The following is a 23,494-nucleotide window of genomic DNA, read 5'->3' as shown; positions in this document are numbered from 1 at the left end:
TAAATTTTTCCATTTGTGGTTTGCGGGTTCGTGGTTGCAAACGAGAATCAAGTGAGCGAGGCTAAAGAAAACAGAATTTCGTGATTTCGCTGAGCTCAGTGGAGTGGGTGTGGGAACAGTGAAGAGACAGGCCAAGATGGAGTCCAAAACAAAGATAGTCCTTGCTGTGATTGTAGTCATTTTAGCAATCGTTATAGGGTTGCTGGCAAGTTCATTCAGAAGAATAAGTAGCGAAGAAGGTAATATAATGAGACATTCATACTTTTATTTGAAATTCCTTGAAATTGGCCTTAACAAACATCTGGTATTTACATCGCCTACTTTGACTTTATGGTGTGCTTGTGTTCTTTAATAATTTTCCAGTCGAAATTGACATTGAATTAAAAGGTATCAATTAATATTTTATCTTTAGAAGAGTTAAACCCATTAAGATGATTTTTTATGTTAAACCCTACTATACTTGAAGTTGAACTATATCCATTTTTCCGGGATTTCATGCTTACAAGGAAGTTCTCCCATTGTTTTAGTAATACGTTTGTTGTGTTTGTCAAGATTTCGGGCGTGAAAGTGCCATATTTTCCGTGCAGTATGTGAATATTTTTAAATATTTCAAATAATTTTTTCAAACAATAGTTTTTGAACCTCTACAGTAAAAGCACTTCAACTAAAATGGCACATAGCTCGCGAAATATTTCTTATAAAGCAATCACAAGAACTAGAAAAGGCACAAGTTATTATCCAGGAGTCCAAGAGTGCATTTGATATAATTGTGTAAATTTGATTGTGCAGCAAATTTCCCAGTGATTTTTGTGGGTGGAAATTTTTTGCAGCACTTAATGTGGCTGTTTTAAAATTCCTGAAAGTTTGGCAAGTAAAGGAAAATCCAAAAACATTTTAAACCATTGTAAGATAATGACTGCAAAATATATTCTGCAGTGTATTCGAGCTAATCTAAAGAGTGGGGTCAAGAAAAGGGGCATTATTTTTCAGTCTTCTTGGCAGTGCTGATCTCGAAAGGATCACTCAATTTAGAACTCATTTTGCTATATATATTTGAAAAAACTTTTTAATTTGAGCCACAATCAAAACCATGCCCATCTTTTGGGTGTGCAAGGGTGCAACCGTAATTTTATAAAATTTATCGAGAAAGATTCATGCTGCCATGGAATCCATACTGGCCAGGTGGTAATTATTATGGTGGTTCCTTGGGGGTAATTATTTGGTGGTGCTGACGCAATGCTCAAAGTCTAAAGCCATTGACATGCAATGCCAAAAATGATAAAAACGTTTTCCTTGTTTACTTCTTCTGGTCAACAAGGCTATCATCATTTTGAAAGTTTTAATTGAAAGAGCAAGTGTCAATATGAATAATGTCTTATTAATCCAAAATTGGGACTATGTTTGTTTAAGTCTGCCCTCTCTCAGAACAAAAAGATGAGTTCGTGGGTGATTTCCATCAAAACATGAATACCCTGAATTTTGCCAACTTGTAGACAATATCTTTGGCATAGCATAGCAATAAAATTTTTTTACAGAACCAAAAAGTTGAAACTATTCATTGATTAGTTGTCATATGCTTTGAAGCAAAAAATTTTCAGATCGAAAGCATTGATTTGAATTAAGCATTTAATATACTTCTTGTGTTAGAAGACTTCTCTGTAATTGTGTATGGAAATGCCCCTTGGATGAAAAGGCCTATGGCCTAACCTTCCCATTTTTAATTGTATTTGAGGGTCAGCAGAAGGGATGCTGTTGAAGACTTAGCTTGTATACTTATCTTCAAAATATTCAAGCCGAAAATGCAAGTTGTGTTCCACTTCAAGATCTACATTGCCTATCAAAACAACATTTATACAACTACTGTTGAAATTGAATTACTTGGGACTAGTTTCAGCTAGCTCCAAAAGAATACAGAATATGCAGAATTGACTAATCCGAAGGCAGTTACAATTGAATAGTCCTGTCATGAGAAGCACTTGATTTGTGCATTCTCTTCTAGTCTGGGGCTAGCCCCAGAGATCTAGCCCTTGTTTCTGATACACATTCTTGTCTAGTTTTCAAAATACCTAAGCAAGCTAAAGAATGGCCAAATAGTGAAACTCAGGGCAACAAAGTTAGCAAACAGTGCTAAAATTATAATCAATTCTTTTTAATTTAATTATATAAATCTAAAAGTTATCCTTGAATATCTTTGGTGGGGCTGAGTCCCACTAGCCCCAGTTCATGAGCCGGTATTGAAATCTTGGTTTATGATATACACTCAATACCCCCTGATGCTCCCCCATGTTTTTTCAATGAGTCTTGAACCAACATAAATATGGTAGAATAACTTCAACTGATGTTAAAGCCAATTGATATATTGAGATGTTCGTAAAGATAAATGTGGCCAAATATACAATGTTTCTTAGTGTTTTTGGCACTCCCAACAACTTAAAATTTGTGGTATTTGTGAAAAACACAATTTATTTTTCTCTAGCATTTACTAATAGTGTTTGAACTTTTGAAGGTAGATATTTCTATTTATAAACATTGTCATTCAAATTTTCAAAGTTTGATAGAAAATAAATAGAAAGCCATATTTTTTATTTACCACCAATCACCTAACCTCAAAATTTATAGTTTTTATTTTCCTCTAAAATAGTATGAGCACTAAGGAATTAACTTGTTCCTTTCTAGTTGGCATCAAATATGACATTCACCAAAACAAGCTTGGAAGTGACATACTTCAAGAGGGCCTCCATCTTGGACCTCCTGGCTATGAATTCATAAAGTTTCCAAAAGTTTTTAAAACAATTTCATTTTCAAAGCTGAAGTGTCTTAACAAAGATGGGTTGACAATTGAACTTAGTGTCCAGTTTCAATACAAAGCCAACGAGAAAGGAATCAAGAACTTAATTATGGAATTTAAGAACCATGATATTTATGTTAAAGTGCTGAGGTAGGTGTAATTTAGATATTCTAATAGTTTTAGATCAAGTCAATTCTTGCCTTTAAATTTATATATTAAACACTTTGGCATGTATCGTATTGCTTGAAATATGTTCAAGGTTGAATGGTTCGGTGGTTAGAGTGCTTGAAAGCTGTTCTGAAAACTATGGGTTAAAGTACATGTACAACATATGATTTGAATACGTATAAAGCAACAAACATACCTGATTGCAATAATCTTGGCAACTGCCTGTATTTTTATGTATAAACTTCACTTCCTTTATCTATACATCAAATAAAGAGACAACATTTATTGATGACACCCCCTCATTAGTGTAACATACCTATTTATATTAAGGCCAGGTAAGATGTGTGCATTCATAGCTTTGGGTAATTTTTTACTGTAGTGTAGGGGAGGTCTGAAACCAGGCAATTTTTGCCTCAAATGATTGAAATTCCGAGCTGTCATAAGTCCTTTTTGCTTTCTTCTTAAAATCAGAATCTCAATCTTTGACTCTTTATTACCCTGATTGTGACCCCCATTGGACTGATAATTTCAAAGTAGGGCCAGTTTTGAAAGCTTGCAATGTATGCATTAAAGATAAGAACTTGAGAAAAACAGAAAAACTTAAATTCTTAACTGCTCCTGCTGCTAGATGTCTAGTTTACTATACACATTTTTTCTCCACTGCTTGTCCATTCCCTTCAACCCTTTACATTTTTAGGCAAGGTGTTAAAATTTTGCATTAAAATGACTTATTGGCACCCAAAAATTTGCCTTTCTTGACTTCATGAAATGCACAGGAGTGTTAAAATTTGCACTTGAATTTTAACTGGCTAAAAAAACTCTTGTCCCACCAGCTATTTTTCCAGTCCTGAAATGGAGTATGAAACAGTCCAGCTTTGTTTAATTTTTTAATTTTGTTAGAATATCACGAGTACCTTTTTAAATTTTTTTGTAGACACGTTGCCTCATCAGCTATACATGATTCATGTAGTGAATTCAATGTTACACAATTCCAAACAGAAAGGGCAAACTTCAAGACAAACATATTCAATAAGCTGACTAAAAAGCTTGCTGTTTTGAATGGAATAATATCAGATGTTCAGGTGTGTAAACCCTTCATTTTTGTCTGACCATTTATTCCAATGTACACCCAAGATGTATTGATGTATTTTTATTATGTCATTTTCCTCTAACGAATATTTTAGTCCCATTTTTCATTTTTTTTATTCAGTCCCTTTCCAAAAGCAATTTCCTTAACCATGCTACCCAACACAACAGTGCTTTGAAAATTGCTAATGTTTTGCATAGGATTATGTTGTAATTTCCCATGCTGGTGGCTAGAAGAGCGTAACAAGCAAGTCTGCTAAAGCACTAAAATATCAACGATTTAAGTGAATTAATTCATGTTCTGGAAGTTTTTGCCATATTTTCTCTAATTCCAATTTATGTTTTTGAGAAAACTTTTAAAATGTTTGCGGAAAAATTATTTTACAGACACCGAAACGAAATTCTTTTTCAAACTTTCTATTTTCTTGAACATAATTTTTCTAAAGAAAAACCATTGATAAAATAAGGAAGAACAAGTCAAACCACCAATTCAGCTTTTAAAATTATTTTTAACCCTAAATCCTCAAATTAGGCTCCCTGGTGCTTTATTAATCCGAGAATACAATGCTACGCTCACACAGCTCCGTATTCGTTTCTCTCCGTTTTCATTGGTGAAAACGTTGTCCATTCACTTTGATGTGTTTTCAAGTGAATTCGCTATGAATACGGAAAGTTTTTACACAGCGCTAACAAACACGCTTTTTGTAGACTCATTTTCAAACAGAGGTCTCAGTTCAAAACTATGACAACTGCTATAAAACTCCGCAAAGATGTTGTTGTGAATAAAATTTGTTGTATTTGCGTTTTAAGCTGATTCCGCTTTCATAGCAGAGCAATGTGAACGCAAAGAAAAAACAGATTGGTTTTACCCCGTTTTCAAATACGCAGTGTGAATGGAGCCCTCATCAAGGCGTTTTACCATATGCTTGTTGTCATAGATCATTTTGTCATGATTTCATATATTGTTTCAGTAATCAAAATGTTTGTTTTCCCGCCTGTCATATCGTGGACGATTCCGTAAAGGCAGGGCTATAAACGCTTTGTTGCATAGAACAGATATGTTACACAAATGACACACAAATTTCATGAACATATTATGTACTTTAGTTCGACTGTTTAGGTTAGAAGATAGGAAACGTAATTGGTTTTTCGGAGCAAAGCGTTCAATCTGAAGGAAATTTGCTTTGAAAACTCTCTTGGTATACCCGCTAAATCTGTATCGGGTAGTAATGTTTGTTTATGAAAAGTTCTTTTTAACTGTTTCCTATGAATTTTTAATTCCCTTTAGGTTAACAACATTCAACGACCATCTGAATACGAGAAAGTGATTCGCGAGAAGGAATCCGCGAAACAGAATATCGCAATTGCTTTGAGCGAACGTCCTCGCGTAATCACAGAAGCAACTACGAAGTTAAGGGAAGCGGAAACACAGGCAAACATTACCATTCAAACAGCAGAAACAGAGGGTCGAATCTTGAATACAAAGGCCAAATCAGAAGCTGATGCCATCACAAATGCTTACGCGACAGAAGCGAAGACATACAAAGATATAATGCTGAAGCAAAGTCTGTCAGTTGAAGGTTTGTTATCGTACCTTGCAACGCGAGCCATCCAGTCTGCTGCAAAACCGATTTATATCAATATGGATGCCCCAGCAAAAACAAAGTTCCCGTAATGTCAAGTACAACTGATGGCGCACTTTGCAATTTCTTTTGCATACTCACTAGCATCTTTAAGTTTTTCATATATAACGATTCGATAGCTGTCTTAAAATTGTTCGATAAATCTTGCCGGTAACCAGTTATTATGCCAGCTTAAAGTAAGGGGAGGGGTTGGGTAATTTGGGCCAAAGCTCAGAACCCTCTATTGGCGATGTCACCCTATAGTTATGCATAGTTTCATAAGTCATTGATTGATATTTCGGCAAATCTGCATGCAAGAATGAAGCTACCGTATTGCGATCCCGTTTACCTGGAGCAGAAAAAAATATTCGATGCTTCAGAAAATATTTGAGGTTGCAGCAGAAGAACTTTAACTTGGCAATTCTTTTAAGTTTTCAAAAGCTGCCAACCAGCTCGTCTTCACTTCATCATCTAGTGCTACGTCGATCATTTGTGAAATCGACTTGCTCTTGACAAAGGCCTTCTGTCAAGAAATAAATTTGTTCGGCTCTTTATTCTTTAAACTGCTTGCTTTGTAATCAATAATTGGCTATTTAAATCCAGTAGATAGACATATGCACTTGTTTTTCATTATTCACATTACACCTACCAATATTTTAATTATCATAATTTTTGATACTGAAATTCTTTGTTTGGTATCTTGATTTTATATCTATGTATCTACATTATTGCTAGATATCACACCAATTTACTCTTATTTTGGATCGACTAACTGCTCGAACATTAATTTAGCTTAATTTGATGAAATGCTGCACGAGACTAGTATAAATTAACTTTACGTAAATTAAATGTATTTTAATGTAAATGTATAGTTCACAAGTGTAAATTAACAAGAGGTTAACAAATTTTGTACTCGTAATTAATCCTAAAATGTAAGTTTATCTACCTTCCGAAATTCTTGTCATTTTTGCACAAAACACGATAAATTGCTTCGTTTTTTGAAGTTGTGCCTCGAACTGTTTATATTTTTATCAATGAGCTCTTATATTCAGCTCCATGTGACAAGAAAAGACGCCTATCTCACGGCAATGTCCTTTGTAAAAGTCGATCCGGTGTTTGTATCGAGTTGGAATGAAACAATTTATATCAGAGTCGCTTTTTGAAGAAAACACATTTTTGCACATTGAATACATCTATAAATCTGTACTAAAGTCGTTTTCTGATGAGGATCCACCCCTGGAATCTGTGAGCAACTCTACTTCTTCAGCTTTAAGATGTATCTGTAAGCCCAACGTTTCACTTTCTTCCTCCTCATTGTTATCTTCTGTTCCCTATAAAAGCGTAATCAGGTTGGAGCTTTTGCCCTAGGACAAGTAACGCATTCTAGCCAGCAGTGAAACTAATGCATTGGTATTTTAACTTCACTTGGCAACTGGATGCAAAAGCCTGAAAACTCTGAATGTTCAATACTTTATCAGAGTTCCTGGTCAAAGTTCATCGATATTTGCAAAAAAGATAAAATAAGGATATTCTTTCTAGACATAAAGAATGCATTGAACACAAATGGTGAATAGAAATGTGTTTTCAACCGTAGAAATTCTTTATCAAAATTATACTTTGCGTGCATTTATTTGCAAGATATCCCGTTCGAAATGCACTTGCGAATGATATGAACCCCTTTTTACTATAGCAAACAATGTTTTTTTGAACATTTCCATCTCTTGTTTTTCCGGGGGGGGGGGGGGGTTACTCCCATTAAGGCCTGACAGGGATCCAGTCTGTTTGAGGGTCTTACCTTATGGCTACCAAATGGCCCATTTCAGTTTAGCTTGCGATTTGTTATAGAAAAAGGATCGGGAGAGCACAGTGGATGCTACCAAGAAAATAGTTTCGGTTTTATGCTACCGTTTGAGGGGTTTGGTCAAAAAGTAGTAAGTACTACCATTTGAGGGTAATTTTCTAAAATTTTAGCGTTGGCCCTCTTTGACCCTGACCGTACCCCCCTGTCAGGCCATAATGGGAGTACCCCCCCCTCGGGTGTTTTTCTCATTATCACCTCTTAGATGCGTGTACCAATATTTAATTTTCTTTCATTTTCTTTGATTGGGCATGTAAAATTGATTGGGTCTCCGGATTAATTCTCCGGAAAATATCTTGCAGACAATCTCCCCAGGTTGCACTTAGAATGCTTGGCATCAATTACATATGTACATGAAATAAAATAATATAGGAACAGTTGGACAAAACGCCCTCTTTAAAACACCACCCCTCCCTCTTTGTTGGAAATACGCATTAATCTGAATTTATAGAGAAAAAAGAAAATAAAGAACAATTGATGATGTAAACAATAAGATAAGTTTGTTGTTGTTTAATAAATTTTAGCTAGCTAGTTCCTATGGCTTTCGAAAAGCAATTTCATCTTCAACGAAAGAATTCGATCTTGGATTGGCGGATGATGGTTTAGAAGAAAAACAAAGAATTTTTTCTCGGGCAATTTTGTTTGAGCCTCACTATCAAATTGAGTATAGCTTTGCTTTGCTTCTGTTTTCAAAGGCTTCGGTGACCACACGAGGTGGAAGGTCGGCAGTTGTGAAAAAGTAAAAGAAATGGGTAAGATATACGACACATTGAATAACAATTCGCATAGATCTGTGATTCTTCTTATTGTTGGGTGGAATTTGAGTATGGAAAGAACACTCTCACTCATCCTGTTTGCACAGAAAGGGATCAAACTGAACAGCTAACTAACTTGATTCTACTTTGTAAAATAGGACTGACATGAAATTTTTAGTAAGAGGGGAAGGGGTTAGGGAGGGGGTTGCTCTTTTTGGAAAAGTAATGTTTGCTTTTATAATTTAATGCTTAAGATGGAAATGACATATTTTAAATGACATAGCTTTGTGTTTTCAGTCATTTGCTCTACAACGGAAAACCTTTGTTGACACACTATGTAATTGTTAAAAAGAGATTTGCATTGCAATAACTGTCATACTATGCAGACTGGCCCACTGGTTGAACATGACAATACCAGAAAAAGAGACTGAAAGTTTTGTTAGACACAGGGCCCATGCCACTGGGGGCCTGGTTGCCATGGCCCCCCTTTTTTGCAAAGCAATTAGTTTTTAAGCTGCATTAAAAGGGGAAAGAAGCCTTGGCCCCTTCCTTTGCTAGCCTTGCCCCCCCCCCCATTTTCAAATTCTTGGCATGGGCCCTGAGACAAAAATCATTCATATGTGGACATATTTAACCATCAGAGCAAACAAATAGTACATAAGAAAAATAGCTATTATCGTGTGTATTAAAAAACATATTACAACTTCTAATAGTAGTAATAACTTGAGACTTGTGCAGTAGCCAGATTTCACCTAAGCTATATTGCCTTCACTCTACTTTAATATATATTTTTTTTTGAGTGGAAATTGTTCACTTAGAATTTTCATCAAACTATTGTTAATCTTACCCCTATAGCCAGGGTTATATGACCAGGGCTTTCACATTCAGAAATTGCTCGCATGACAAAAAATTTGTGTGATCAGTATGGGGTGCATGAGTAAAATTAATTTGATTAATGACACAAAATAATGAAGTTTTTTAAACTGAAAAGCTTAATTCAAAATGAACAAAATACCTTGTTTGCTAAAAATTTTCAAGTTCCATCACAGAGTGGCCAATTGTCTCAAATTCCTCATCACTTTCTGACTCTGTAGAATTATCCGGTGATAGAGCTTCAATTTATTTCTGAGTTTGGATACTTTTTGAATGTTTATTTCCATTTTCAGTTTCGTTTTCAAATATAAATTCCCCACTCTCTTGATGAATTTTTCCTTTTCATCTTTATTCCAAAGAGAATTATTGCCAGAAACAATCAAATTATCATTAAAGTACTGTGTGAGATAAAAAGGTGTCTGGCAGAAAGTTACTTACGGTGATAAAAGTTCTTTCAACCTTAAAGTTTAAGGAAGAAATCAACATGATAAGACTTGCCATTTTGCATAGATTGGAAAATTCATAATGGAGAACAGACTTCCATAAATTTTTTCTAAGGCTGGGATTACTTGACACTTCACCTCCCAGATGCTCTCCAAAAGCTTTTTTGCCAAAAAGGGTTGAATGCTGACTTTCACGGTAAGGTACTGGCAGTCTTCCCAGTGCATTTGTAAAATGTCCCTGCAAATTCTCCATCATAGCTCACTTGGAATGGGTGCATGTAGCTGTTGAGAAAATCTGCAATCTCATCCAGCGTTTCTTCAAGCTTGCAGGAGGCTGTTTACATGAGGAGGGCTAGCTCACTTGAGTTGTATGGTTAACTCCGAGAATTTTCCCGATCAGAAAAAAAGCAAATTGATATTTGGCCTTGTTGTGAAAACTGATGTTCATCATTATGGCACCAAATCTTTTGAAATTGTTTTATACCGCATACACTCGTCACCAACTTCTGCAAATTTTTCAGGGTCCCCACTACTAACTGCCCCTGAACTCTAGTGAATAAATATATGTTTAGCACTATGCTATTTTCATTGTGATGCTTTATTTCGATCCATAGTGCAGAATTTTTCCAATCAATCATCCAAACTTTGCGCCATTAAAGAAAAGCAACAGAGTAGCATTGCTTTTCATCGTTTACATCGTTTATACCACTCAAAAATGATACCCTAAAAAGCCTTAAATTATAAATAGTACCAAGAAAGCCTTCATGGTTTCAAGGAACATATAAGGCTAAATTCCTACTACTTGGTATTTGTTTTGCCTCACTTTCACTTATTAGAAATCCTTTGCAAATAAAACAGGATTGGTGCTCATCTCTTTTTTGCTTAAATGATTCAGCCCATTCTACATGATGTAGTTGATACAGCCATTTGTTTGCTTTTTCAAAACTAATATCTTTTTCACTGCTTGCACTGCATATATGCTTATGTTTTCATTTTGATCGGTTTTCATTTAGCTTCATTTTTCAAAGTTTTTTCCAATTGCATCAGTTTTTAAAGCAGAGCAAATGTGAATGCTAAGCATTTATTAAGTTATAAATTTTCAATTTCTGTTCTTTTACAATTTTAAGTTGAATTATTTTGAAAGTTTTTCATAAAATCAAATTTTACATTTGCTAGAGTTGCAATGTAATGATGGCTTCATATTTTTTGTATTGATTTTGCTAGACCTTCGAGGCGAATTTTATGACAACATAGAGCCTGATGATGTAGAAGAGGGGGATATCGAAGATGAAGATGAAGATGGAGACGGGGATTTGTCAGATGAAGAAGAAACAGAAAAACGGGATTCAGGGAAAAAGGGGAGAAGGCCCAGGGGTTCGTTGCTTACAGGAAGGGGGGTTACTATGCAAATGCTTATTGATGAGGACATTTTGCAAGCAGGGGAAAAACTATTGTCCATAGATTATTTGGTAAGATTTATCATTGGTTTTTCAATGTTTTAAAAATCCTCTATAATTAAATTAATTGTAAAGAGAAGTAGAAAATTTTTCTGAAATTGCGCAAAAAGGGCAAAAGTTTTGTGCATTTTGCATTTCAAGTTGGTTATTTTTGCTAGGTGTTGTCTAAAGGCTACACTCCAGAGACAATTAGCCTTTTTAAACAACAGATAATTTTTTTGATATTTTCGCAATGTAGTAGCATTCTGACATCTGATAATAATATATTTTGTATGAAATATGACTTATTTCATTACTGATCAATTTTTCTCAGTAATTTACTATGTAAAAGTGAACTTTCTAGAAGCTTGCAGTTACTTGCAGACTTTGATCCTCACATTTTTTAATAAACCTAAAGTTATCTTACTTTAATTAAAAGGGAAGTAAATTTGAAGGTGATTTGCTGCCTGATGGCCAAATACGATGGGCTGAAACTGGTCAAATATTTAGCTCACCCTCATCTTGGGCAATGTACTGCAAGAAGCTTGTGAATCCTACCAAAAAGTCTGGCTGTGGTTGGGCTTCAGTACGTATTAGAATATTTTTAATACATGCTTTTTTGTTAACTTTTTCTGAGATCTTTTTATTTTCTTGAGTTCTTCTGCAAACCTTTCATCTATTCAGATTAATGTCCTATTAGGCAGCAAATTGATGATATAATAAGAACATAGTTTGAATTTTGCTGGTTTGATCCAAAAGTACCTCTAATTGTTTACCAAGACTATGGACACCTTGAAATACCAAAACTAAGTCATTCACCCATTTTGTTAAACATTAGAGTCTTTGCTCATTAAATCATTCTGTTTGCTTAGGTTCTGTTTGCTTGCTTAGGTTTAGAGCAAAGGAGCAAAAACAACAGCAATCCATGTGCAAAAACTCATTTCTTTCACAATTCATGTCTTAGGCAATTTTAAGCAGATTTGACTGAATTTGCATATTTAGAAGTATTTCGTAGGTCCTTTCAGATTATGTTGATCAAATTAAAATTGTCTAGAAACATATTTTTTAGCGTTGTCACTAGCATGATTTTTAGCATGTGCTATAAATAAAATACTCCCCATTGTCTAGATAAATTTAAACCTTAGGGAAAATAAAGCACTTTTCATTTTTTAATTTAAGCCGGCCATGTCTTGTCTTTCAATGTTGAAGTAGTAGGACAGAATAAAAAACACACCATTGAAGATATTGATTAAATCAGCTGATTAATTTTGAATTTTTGATTTTTGTTGCAATAGCAAAGTTGACAATGAATACTTCTGTTAAATCATCAGTAAACTGCTATATGAGATAGTTGCCCAAGCATACCTCTCATTCTTATATCTAGATCTCTCATTTCTTATAATCAGTGTAACTATGGGGTTAACCTGGGCTTTGTTATTATTCAATCAATTTTTCCCCCGTTTTTTCCAAACTTGAGGCCTAGCAAATTGACAAAAATTCAGTTTCTTTTCTGTGTCTAATGAAATATGACTCCTCATCCTAAAACAAAAAGCCACTTTGATTTTAAACAACTATGGCTTCAAGCTTTCAATAAATATGTTTTATGTAAACGTAAAACGTACGGTTAGTGTATTGTCTGTTGAAATATTACTCTTTCAAAAATTTTCGCGTCTGTGCCCAGGCTATTTGGTTGATTTTTCTCATCGCTAGGTTAGATACAAGGGAAGAAAACTTGATCAATTTAAATCGTCGTGGTTTAGAAATCAAAGACAGAAGCAACCAGAGCAGTTGGATGGAACTGACAGCCAGCAGACGCCACCAGGAAAGATAGTAAGTTATATTCATCGCCTGCTGACTTTACTTTCAATAGCAAAGTCCCAGTCTATTTCTTCGATTTTCAACCTGCAATGGACCTCTCGCATCCAAGTGAAATATAGGAAAGCCCTATTCTGTGCCTGATTTTTCAAATAAGGACAACTATTTATAGTATACGTGGCGATATGTTTTTAAGTTTGATAGGTGCATTTGTGGCTGTAACCTTAAAAGAGAATGCAATTCTTGTTTACCTTAAGTATGGTAAATTTAAGCTTTTTGCATTTTGTTTCTGTACATTTTTCATGAAAACTACAAAGCTTTTTGCAAAGTCAATTTTTGTTGATTTAACTGCATATTTTGCGTTTTTATATCTATAATTACTTGCATTTGATAGAAACATGAAGTCGAGAGAGCTGGAGAAGATCAAATGGCATTTCAGAGAAATTCACCAATCGTATCTCCAACAAGCCTAATTAGCCCAGGAGCTAAACAATACGGGATGCAATCTTCGCCTTATCCAACACCAGGTGGTCCGGCAATCGATACACTTAAGCATGAGCCTAAGAGTGGCAGGGCTACTGCACCTGGCAAGAGACCCCCTGGTCGCCCCCCTAAAAACCGGGTAGTTGAGCCTAGGCACAGTCGTCTGCCTCATGACAGTCCTGATTACAGCATGGCAAAGTACACATCACCGCCAGGACATCATCCTGGCTACCAAGACCCCCAAGTTGCAATGCACCATCCACTAAGGTCCCCTTCCCCTGGCCATCAAGTCCAGCACCACTCTAGGCCGTCACATTTCTCACCACCGATACCTGGGAGAACTGGGAATGTAATGACATTCAGTGAGGCTTTGGAGCTTGTAAAGCATCAATCAGCAAGAAAGATGGAACAGGCACCTTCATATGATTCTCCAAGGACACACAACACGAGTGCAACTGCAAAACCACATATGGTTTCAGGGCATCAACCATTTTACACTGCTGGTGGCCGGGTATATCGAAGGTAGTAATCGATATCATTTTACTTTAGCTCACAGTAACAGCCAGATAAATCAACATTTTTTCGGAATCTCCCGAACGAAATGGATAATTCCATGTGCTGAAATTATGAAAGAATCAACAAAGTATCAAATTCTATTCCAGTCTTAAAACCTTAATTTTCCACTCGAGATGCAACGTTTGCGTGTTCAGAATCTTCCCCATTCTCTCTTCCTGTCGTTCCCTTCCTTGAATGCCCATATATAATATCTTGAATGTTTTAGGAAACCAGGAAGACCACCTAAAGACCCAAATAAGTTGGCAGCCCAACAAATGCCTCATATGATACCACACTCGTCCACCATATCACCTTCAACATCATCACGTGGTAAGTTTTCGAAACTTCAACATCGTCACATAAACCAAATCTTCAAGCAATATTTATCTACCAGGTAAATTAGTCCAACGTTCCATTATTGAAATATCTTCAATATAATCTGGTTTATGAAGGCAAAAGCGTTTTGCAGGCACCTTTTAGAGAAATTTAATTTTTTTAGGAATCAGCTTCCCTTGATGCTTGGAATATTGTCGATCTGAAGAGCGATTTTTTAGACTCTATATTGTCTCTATATTATGAAAATGGGCGTCTTACAATCTGCTTGCGAATATGTTTATTTTCGGATTAATATCGTTTGCTTTCCTTACTTGTGAATTTACAATAGTGATTAAGTTTCTGATAGTATTCAAACCTCCCTGAGGTACTAAAAAAAATTTTTTTCCGGTAAAGAACTCTGTTTCAAATTTTTTTAAATTTCAAACTGGTCACATGGGTCTTTAAGAAGTCCTGTATAAGAACCCTCAATGTACTGTCTTTTTTAGTTCTCTCGTTAAAGCCATTTCATCTTTGTAGGTCGAGGAAGGAGAGTTTCTCGCACTAGAATGTCAATAAAACATGCATCAGTCCACCCGGAAAGGTAAAAAAGTAGCAGCAGTTATTTACATGAATTATCTGCTTTATTAAACCTGTATTTTAAGATATTATTTATCTGGGACCTTACTTTATGCTTGGAAATAAAACCGTGAATATGATTATATAGGAAACACTGGACATGCTCTTCTACTTCAGGGCTTTCTCAAGAAAACATGTTGGTAGCTAGCTTCTAAGGTTTAAGCTCAAATCAACCGGGGCCAATCAGAAAACTGGCTTCCTTCGAACCTTTAAATGGTTCAAAGATACGAGGGGGAATCTCTGTATATAAAGCTGATTTTTGGGGGGTTCCATCAGTTAAAGCGTATTTACATTGTAGTTTTAAGTATTTCTGCAAATGTACAGTTTTTCAAAGGGACAGGATGATTGAAATGGTTCTTAGAGTTTTTTAAAAATCTGTCTGAAATGGGAATGATCTGTAGCCATTCTATGTTTGAAAATATATTATGGTATTATAAACTTTCTCTAGTGACCCTCTCACACTGGTCGAATGCGCACAATTTGCCAGCATTGGGAAAATTCAGCCGTTTTCCGTCTCGATTTCGACGAATGCAATGCTAATAATTGTAAGTGTGATATCTTATATGCTATGGATATCTGTTTTTATTCATCGTTAAAGAATGAGTCGAAAGGCTTCCTTCTAAACGGTCGTTTCCTCGTTTCCTCTTAAAAGAACTGCAAATGCTACAGAGAGTGTATCGTGCACGTGTCTCAACAAGACGAAAGCTTTTAGTGAATTATTTTTAACACCAGAGTGAAATGTATGCTTACTGTTGTGAAATGGCGAAGCAGCTTTGAATTGAAAAAATTCCCTTTGATGATTCATTTAAAACTCTTTTGCACAGTACGATCCCTATGTTTTTTGATACCCTTTTGCTTGTGATTGACGATTTAAGTTTTTGGTGATCTGTCAGAGAACAACATTGGGGTAACTTTGCATAAAAGCTGTTATTTCAGTGGTTTAAGTTTGATTACTGGAAAAGTCAATACAGTATTTCCCTTAATAAGCCCTATGGGTGTTTTTAATTTTTTAATAATCTGATGGGACGCTTATTAGAGAAGGACGTTTATATGAATTTCTGCGTAGCATTAGCAGCGTGCTGCTCAGTAACCAACGGAAAACAAAAAGCTCCAATGATCCAAACTTTTATATATTCATGCTTACCCTCTTATATTGGTTTATAAACTGCAAATCATTTGTAATCATTTTTCTAATGTAAAACATTGGATTATCACAGTGCATAATGGCTGCAACGGACATATGCTAACTTAAGCCTCCCCTTAACCTATTTCAGGACTTCCATTCTCATTTATCAACAAGTGAGGTCACTGGCTACTTGGCAGGAAAATGGGACCCTGTCCGTCAGCGTATGTATTCTCTCATCTCTACAAACGTTTTGTTTTACCGACTTATACTATACAATCTCTGTAAATCTAGGCTCTGAGTTAGATATTCCTTGATCTGAAGGCTGTTCGTTACAAGCCATCCCTTCAAAGTGTGGTTTATTTAGAGAATATTTCTCAAATATTCTTTGTCCATATAATCCTTCCTGGCTGCTAGTAAGCTTCCTTAGTCATTTAATATTGAACAATCTTCAAAAAGCTGTCTTTCCTTCTGAGTTCCTTTTTTCTTTATTTATGGCTCTACCCAATCCTTTTGAGGATATTTCTTACAATCTTCTTAGAACTGATAAATTTTTCCCAAGGCTGCTATCCTAGGCATTATCTTCCCTGCGCTTTTTTCCGAAATTAGGTGTGGATTTATCCTGTCTATTCTTTTTGTATTTTTTTTATTTCTCACGTAAAAAATTTTAAAGGTGGTTACCCTTCAGCAATAATGTTTATTTCCAAGGAACCCTCCACTAGAAACGTAGAAAATAAAACAGTATTTTTTGCCTAAATTTTGTAACTTGTAATTTGATAATTACTCTTAGGTTTGATTTGGAAGCAGAAGGGAAGCCTTTATCTGTATTTTTGCTGCAGTCCTGAGACACTTTGCCAACCTATTGTTTAGTGTTCGATGTTTTTTTCAAAAGGTCATAGCGCTGGTATTTGTACTTACAATTTCAATGCTCATTATCAACAGACTTAAAAGTGGTCCAAGCCTATCCTTGCAAGTGTAGAATATCCGATAAGGAAGATGGCATGCAAATGGAATCTCAGGTACGTTTAAAAAGCTCAGTAACATAGTTTAATTTTTGAGGCTCCAGGGTGGGCGCTTCTCGAGGGAGGCGCTTATTCGAGGGGGCGCTTATTTTAAATGTAGATTTGGGTGCAAATTGTGTTGTTCATTAATCTTTCTTGTTGAATTGCCTTCACATTATGGTTTCGTTGAAAATTCGAATAAGCGCCGTTTCTGAAAGTTGAATGATGGGCGCTTATTCGAGGGGTGGGCGCCTATGCGAGGGGGGCGCTTATTCAACAACTTCACCTCTAGGATGGGCGCTTATTCGAGGGGGGCTCTTATTTGAGGGGGGCGCTTGTTCGAGGCATTACTACTTGTTTCAAAGTGACGGTAAAGTACAAGATACTACTTCAATTCATGGTCACGTTTTCTAAAATTTAAAAAGAAGCATCTTGCATGTTTTAAAAAACCATATTTGCATCAAATTTGCGGATTCGACTTATTTATTGCTGAATTCATTGTCGCTAATCTTATTTTGAATGATTGTAAAGACGGGTTTTCACTAAGGTTCGCATGAATTTAGCGATATCTAACAAATGCGCTCTGTAGTTCAACAGAGTTGAAATACTTTCGTAGTACAAATGGAAGCTCCGCATATTCAGAAATGCTTTCGCTCAGTCACATGACCTTTGGCGAATTTTATTTCTTATCCCGAGTGCTGCTATTTCCACTTCTCCCCCCAGAACAATGTTGGTGGTCTTGGAAAAATATCATGCAAGTCGCAAGAAAAAGTACCCTTTATGTTACTTTTTCAAAGTAACCCAACATTGTTGCAAGGGGGAAGGGGATGTATGAAATTTGCCATGGAAAACTGACGCTAGTGCTCCCATAGTAATCCACGATTTTGGCAATTATTGTGGGTATAATCCTCTGTATACTGTCGTCTAATACGTCACTCTTTTCACTGTCAGATTCGCATGGACATAGAAAGGGCCGATCTGGTCCTGGTTGGGTGGTATCACAGCCACCCATTCTGCCAACCTGATCCAACATTGCAAGATATCAGAAACCAGCTGCAATACCAAGGTCTTCTCAAAGATGAAAACTCATCTGAGCCATGCATTGGAATCATTGTTTGTAAGCTCCTTAACCATTGCTTATTTGAAGGCTATTTTGGGATTGTAGATATTGATTTAAGCCCTGGCCAAACGAATAAAACATCTCCAGAAAACATCATCCAGCATTGTTAGAGAAAACATGTTTTAATGCCACCCTGTTCTATGGTGTTTACGAATGTTGACTTCCACAGAACATTTCTGACTACATCTCTTTTGTTCTCATGTTTGATCAACAATATTACGTTCATTTGGCCATCCGTTGAGAGACTCGCGCATGCACAGAAAGCTAAGAACTCAGGACATTCTGGGAAATTTAATTTGACGCAGTCTTCTTGAGCAAAATAAACATGGCAAGTTATGAAGCAAATAAGGACGTGGTCGTAGAGGTAAGCAAGATAGAAGGAGTAAAGAAAAATGGCTACAAAGCGTGCGATGACAAGGAAGTGGTCAGAGAGACTATGAAACTCATCGAGCTGCTTGAAGATCGAAATTGTGTGTCGGATGTTTTTGACAAGAACTATCACATGTGGGATGATGAAAGAAGGCTCTTACCTTGAGAGAGAAATTTTAAAAAGCAGAATGATCAGGTCAAAATGTAGAGAGCAACTACCATTCTAGCTTAGTATATTGCCAAAACTGGCAATTCTCTTTACTGGTTATGCAAGCAGGAAAAAAGAAGGATAACGTATATTATGGACAGGAACGGTTAGCCGCTTCGGGGGTTGCCATCTTTGTCAGTTTCTAAAATCGTGCGGCATTTATAGGTAGCTGCGCATGTGTAGATGTGCAAAAAATACGGTCCGAGACTCCCGGAAGCGCTAGACGGCCACATTTGTTTTATGGATGTTTTGTTCGTTTGGCCAGGCCTTTTTTCTCGAATTCAGAACATCTATGTTTGAATAGAGTCTCCATAGTTTTGAATACATTTCGTCGTTCCGGTGGTTAAAAAAAGAATCACTTTTTAGCAGGTTTTTTTCGTTCCAAAGGTTGTTAAGCATTGGTTGATGATAGAATTTGCCAGCCTTTAGTTAACAAATGACTTAAGTAGTCCTTGCTTAACTTATCATTCTGTTGTTGCCTTTATCATTTATAATTATATCAACCATCGCCTTTTGGATTTAATCGCAAGTTTAGGCCACATGTTCTTTTTCCTTTGGCTACATGTTGTGATGTTTTTGTTCTCTTCTCAATCAGCACCGTATGATTCACACAAGAAAGAAGCAGCTTTTAAGGCATTCTGGATTCAGAGCCATGCAATGGTGCACCCTGAAAAGTTGCCACTGCCTCTTGGTATTAGTTTTACCACTCAGCAAGACCAGCAGCTCACCCAGGATGTTGTCAATGAAATGGTAAGTGCCGATTAAAAGAATCGATTTTTTCTATTCCATTTTAAATCATTCGCAATTGGTTCGTGCTGGAAAGTGGAACAAGCGAATAGTGATAGCGTCTAGCAGCCTGAAGTCTAGCTTAACATGAAAGGGGGTGGGGTGGGGAGTGGGGCTGGGGGTGGGGCCTTATGGTGGGGCTGGGGATGAAACAAAAACCCCTCAAGGAATGACTCTTGGGATATTTGAAGCAAAATGACTTTAATTCATGTGATTTGAATCAGGTAATCAAGAATCTAAATTGAAAAAATTCATTTTGTAAATGTATCAAAAGGTTAAAATGTTTTATGCTAAAAAATATAAGACAAAAAATTCAATACGATTACAATCAATGCTTTATTGTGCAAACAGAATGCTAATATGCGCAGTTTTAAATCCTATGGTTGCTTGTCCAGGGCAAATGCATTGATATGCAGTACAGGTCATGTTGGTATGCAATATCAACACCAGTGATGGTCTTATCTTTATTATCCTCTATTATAAATCCTTTATCTCTGTCTAGACTAACCATGTTATTCTAATTTTCAACAAAAATGAATTTTTCGGTTATTTGGATTTGGCTGAAGCGGCTCAAGCAAACCAAACCACAGTGACACAACAGTTCAAACAACAAAAGCACAACCTGCGAATCAGAGTATTGGATAGTTGAATTAAAATCTTGTTTTGATATCATACTCAGTCCTCCCCATTTTCCTTTCTTTTTTAGCCACAAAATTCCCTCAGTTGTTTCGTGTGTATTGGATCTATTTACTGGCAATACATCGCCATTGATAAAAAAATGTTAACGTCCATGATTATCGTAAAATTGAAAAATTGATGTTTTGAAAATGGCTGTTCGCTTGTTTTTTATTTATCGTTTTTAAAGTTTTGTTTTCTTTCACCGCCAGCCCTTGCTTCTTAAGTTGGTCTTTCGGCAATTATAGCCTTGTTTTTTCTTAAACATAGAACCACGAAGTATGTTGCTTTAAACTGTTACTTCACAAGTTACAACGGGACTGAAGCATTTTCCCTTTTGAATTAGGGAATTCTTAACCATAGTAACTAATTGAAAAGTTACTTTCTTCGTCTGTTTTTTTTATAAACCCAATTTGTTTTGATTTTGATGTGTTTCCATGTTTCAGGTGGCCTTGGTCAACTACCACAAAGGCAATCCAGACAGCATAAATTTCACAGAAACATGGACATCAGAAGCAACCTATTTGGATAAAATTAAGGTTTGTTTGTCCTTAGTTTTGTTTCCCACCCATGTGTACTTTACAGCTACTCTAGACCTATTCCGTGAGCCTCTGTTTCGCTACTGCCGCTACTGTCTCAGCAGATGTAGAAGCGAAACAGAGGCTCATTGAGTAAGTCTACAGCTACTCTAGAGCAACTGCAACAACAAACACCTCTTAAAGTGTCCTTGACTGACGTGACCAGTACCGTAATTCCCCCAATAAGCCCCCACGCTAAAATAAGCCCCCCTGGAATAAGCCCCCACCTAAAGAATATATGGGTCCCCCTTCAAGAAGCTCCCCCTTCGAAGAAGCCCCTATGGAAGCATAATTGCAGAATAATATCTTATTTCAAGAAAGCCCCCACTACACAGGGCAATAGACTTTTTGAAATTTTTCAATTATTTCATCGATAAAATTATGTCGTTTTTTGTCGACCTTTGAGAAAAAAACTTAACTTCGAAATAAGTCCCCTCTTCGAAATAAGCCCCTCTCCCCCCTCGAATTAGCCCCCCCCTCGAATAAGCCCCCATCCAGAAATTCATTTTTGCAAATAAGCCCCCGGGGGCTTATTCAAGGATTTACGGTATACTCAGCTGCACAAAATGAATTAAGAATGTTGACATATATTGATTATACCAGCGAAATAAAGCATTTTTATGCTGTAATCCAAAAGATACAATTTGGTTTATTTCGACCACACAAACCAGCCTGTTTCGTGACAGCAAAAACTACACACGCAATCCGAAATTTGGTTCCGCTGTTTTGTGGTTTTTTTTAATTGTTGCATCCTTCAAAAAAGGATTTGCTGCAGTTAGGAAAATATCGCAGCATAAATCAAAATGAAATAGAGAGCCCGCGAAAACCCTGACCTCTTCAAGCATCCAGCTCTTTATACACAGCACCGAAAACTCCGCAACAGGCATGTTAAAATTAAATAATTACGTCATTTAGTACTTTTCGCTCGTTTGCTGCAACTTTTGGTCTGTTTGGCAGCTCTTTGGTATGCATTACATTTGCAAATTTGATTGAATGTTTTGCTAGATGAGGAGAATCATGCTGACAATTTTTTGCGTGACATCTTAATTAAATGAATAGAGATAAACCTGACTGACAGAACAACGCTTCATGATATTTTATAATTTGCCTTGAAAGGCTTTTTAAATCCTATGTAAAATAAAGAGGCTAATTTTTAAATTGTGTTTTTTGAAATCAAATTTTCATTCACTTTACATTCTCGTCACCTGCTTTATTTGCAGTAGCCGGATTTGCAATCTTTTATTTCATAATTGTTGATTTCGAATTTGAAAGAATACAATCATTAGTATAAATTGTATCATTATGAAAACCGACCTGCTCACGCTTTAACTCGGCTTAAATGCCTACAGGTTTAATCGTGACAATAGATAACTATTTCCGTATTTACTGATTCTTAATGAATGTAGTAATGAACTAGAATAACTAAGGACTGCACTGGCCTGGAGTTTAAAAGACTGTTAAGCTTATGGCTCAGGAAAATTATTTTATGTCATATATGTTAATCTTATGTTAAATATTTAATAATAAATGATGTAATCTTTGGTTTTAATTGCCTTTGGAACGAGCTGCACGATCTTATAGACAATTAAATCACCAAAGCATAACCACAATTCATGTAGAGAAAAATAGTCTCTTCTGGTATTGGAAAAATGTGAATAATTTCAATTTAGAGTTGAAAAAGGTTCCTTATTATCTTCGTGTCCTTTCAATGCGAAAAATGAAATCCTACTTTTAGTGATATGGTGGCGTGATTTGGGGTGGTTTGGTGTGTGTACCACATTGGGAGTACCTCAGAGACTTGAGTGACGACTTTGGCAATTATTATATTTGGCTCAATTGCCTGCTCTATGGTTGTGCCACTGTTGGGAAATTTTAGGCTACTGTCCGTGAAAGTTGTCCATCTCCTGATTTTGTTGGGGTTTCCCTGGTTTCAATGCCTTTTGATTTTCTCTTTTAGCATTCAGCTATACGGAAATTTCCCCAAGACCAAACTGATGGACGATTCTTGGATTTTATTAACAAGCTTCTGATCGCAGCCAGTGCATAACATGGAACATACCGTATGTAAGTTTGAAAGATCTGTTAGATGTTTTCTGTGCTCATGTGCTACCCCTTGAACGTTTGACATCTAGCGGCGTAAAAATTCACATGATGCATGTGTTTATGTAACAAAGGCGTGTAATAAACTAGATTCTCTCGAAAGAAGCAAAGCTTGAAGGACATTTATTTATTTGTTTTAGCTTTATTTTAATCAGAGCTTAAAAATAATTTTTAATATCAGTAGTAGGTATTTCGGTATTGAAATCTATCTGGGATATCGTTCGCAAAATTTGAAGAAAGGACTTGTGTAACCGAGATTAAACATGATCGTTTAAGGAGAAGATCATTGCATCGCAAACATTTTCAGTGTATAGATTGCAGTAAAGCTACTTTTTGGATTGAATTTCCATCATTTTTCTCCTTCAACAAAAGGAAATCACTCAATGTGTCGTCTCTCAAACTTAGACGTTAAACGTTTCAATACGATCAAGTCTGTGCAATCTCTTCATGGGTATTGGCGGGTATTTTTGATGAGCCTTTTTGGAGGAGCCAAGGGAGCATATATTACTGCTTCATAAAACAACACAATACTTTGCAGAAACTTTCTCCCGGCTCTCTGGAGAGCAGAAGCAGTTCTTTAATTTCCTCAAAGCAAAAGAAAGGGTGGGTCCAAGCATCATTTTGAGCAAACTTTTTTGTTTAGAACGGTTCTAATTTGATACACCAAGTTTCATGGTTAGTGTGATCATTAGCTTGAATCG

General features: G+C 36.1%; 2 protein-coding genes across 2 annotated transcripts; both read left to right on the top strand.

The window, feature by feature from the left end:
- Positions 1-43: 43 nt before the first annotated feature.
- Positions 44-6,318, top strand: LOC135681181 (uncharacterized). Its single transcript, XM_065195505.2, has 4 exons — positions 44-239; positions 2,677-2,938; positions 3,891-4,038; positions 5,331-6,318. Exons 1-4 carry the CDS (start codon positions 137-139, stop codon positions 5,715-5,717), a joined length of 900 nt encoding a protein of 299 aa, XP_065051577.1. The 5' UTR covers positions 44-136; the 3' UTR covers positions 5,718-6,318.
- Positions 6,319-7,616: 1,298 nt separating this feature from the next.
- On the top strand, positions 7,617-22,986 carry LOC135681175 (MPN domain-containing protein). The gene is made up of 14 exons (XM_065195500.2): positions 7,617-8,274; positions 10,818-11,062; positions 11,469-11,615; positions 12,740-12,859; positions 13,239-13,849; positions 14,109-14,212; positions 14,735-14,798; positions 15,282-15,378; positions 16,108-16,180; positions 16,899-16,975; positions 17,909-18,074; positions 19,250-19,404; positions 20,562-20,654; positions 22,651-22,986. Exons 1-14 carry the CDS (start codon positions 8,271-8,273, stop codon positions 22,738-22,740), a joined length of 2,046 nt encoding a protein of 681 aa, XP_065051572.2. The 5' UTR covers positions 7,617-8,270; the 3' UTR covers positions 22,741-22,986.
- Positions 22,987-23,494: the final 508 nt, after the last annotated feature.

Source organism: Rhopilema esculentum, chromosome 12 (assembly GCF_057945365.1).
Source record: "Rhopilema esculentum isolate cy_ngs chromosome 12, ASM5794536v1, whole genome shotgun sequence".
Lineage (NCBI taxonomy): Eukaryota > Metazoa > Cnidaria > Scyphozoa > Rhizostomeae > Rhizostomatidae > Rhopilema > Rhopilema esculentum.
Note: the sequence above shows the minus strand (reverse complement) of the source record. Positions and strands in the feature narration are given on the sequence as shown.

What these genes read in the sequence shown, in the direction of transcription:
- LOC135681181 (XM_065195505.2), top strand. Translation starts at nt 137, where the DNA reads ATGGAGTCCAAAACAAAGATAGTCCTTGCTGTGATTGTAGTCATTTTA. An exon ending in ATTTATGTTAAAGTGCTGAG is followed by an intron (nt 2,939 to 3,890) that starts GTAGGTGTAATT and finishes ATTTTTTTGTAG; the next exon opens with ACACGTTGCCTCATCAGCTA. An exon ending in GAATAATATCAGATGTTCAG is followed by an intron (nt 4,039 to 5,330) that starts GTGTGTAAACCC and finishes AATTCCCTTTAG; the next exon opens with GTTAACAACATTCAACGACC.
- LOC135681175 (XM_065195500.2), top strand. An exon ending in GGTGGCCGGGTATATCGAAG is followed by an intron (nt 13,850 to 14,108) that starts GTAGTAATCGAT and finishes TGAATGTTTTAG; the next exon opens with GAAACCAGGAAGACCACCTA. An exon ending in ATGCATTGGAATCATTGTTT is followed by an intron (nt 18,075 to 19,249) that starts GTAAGCTCCTTA and finishes CTTCTCAATCAG; the next exon opens with CACCGTATGATTCACACAAG.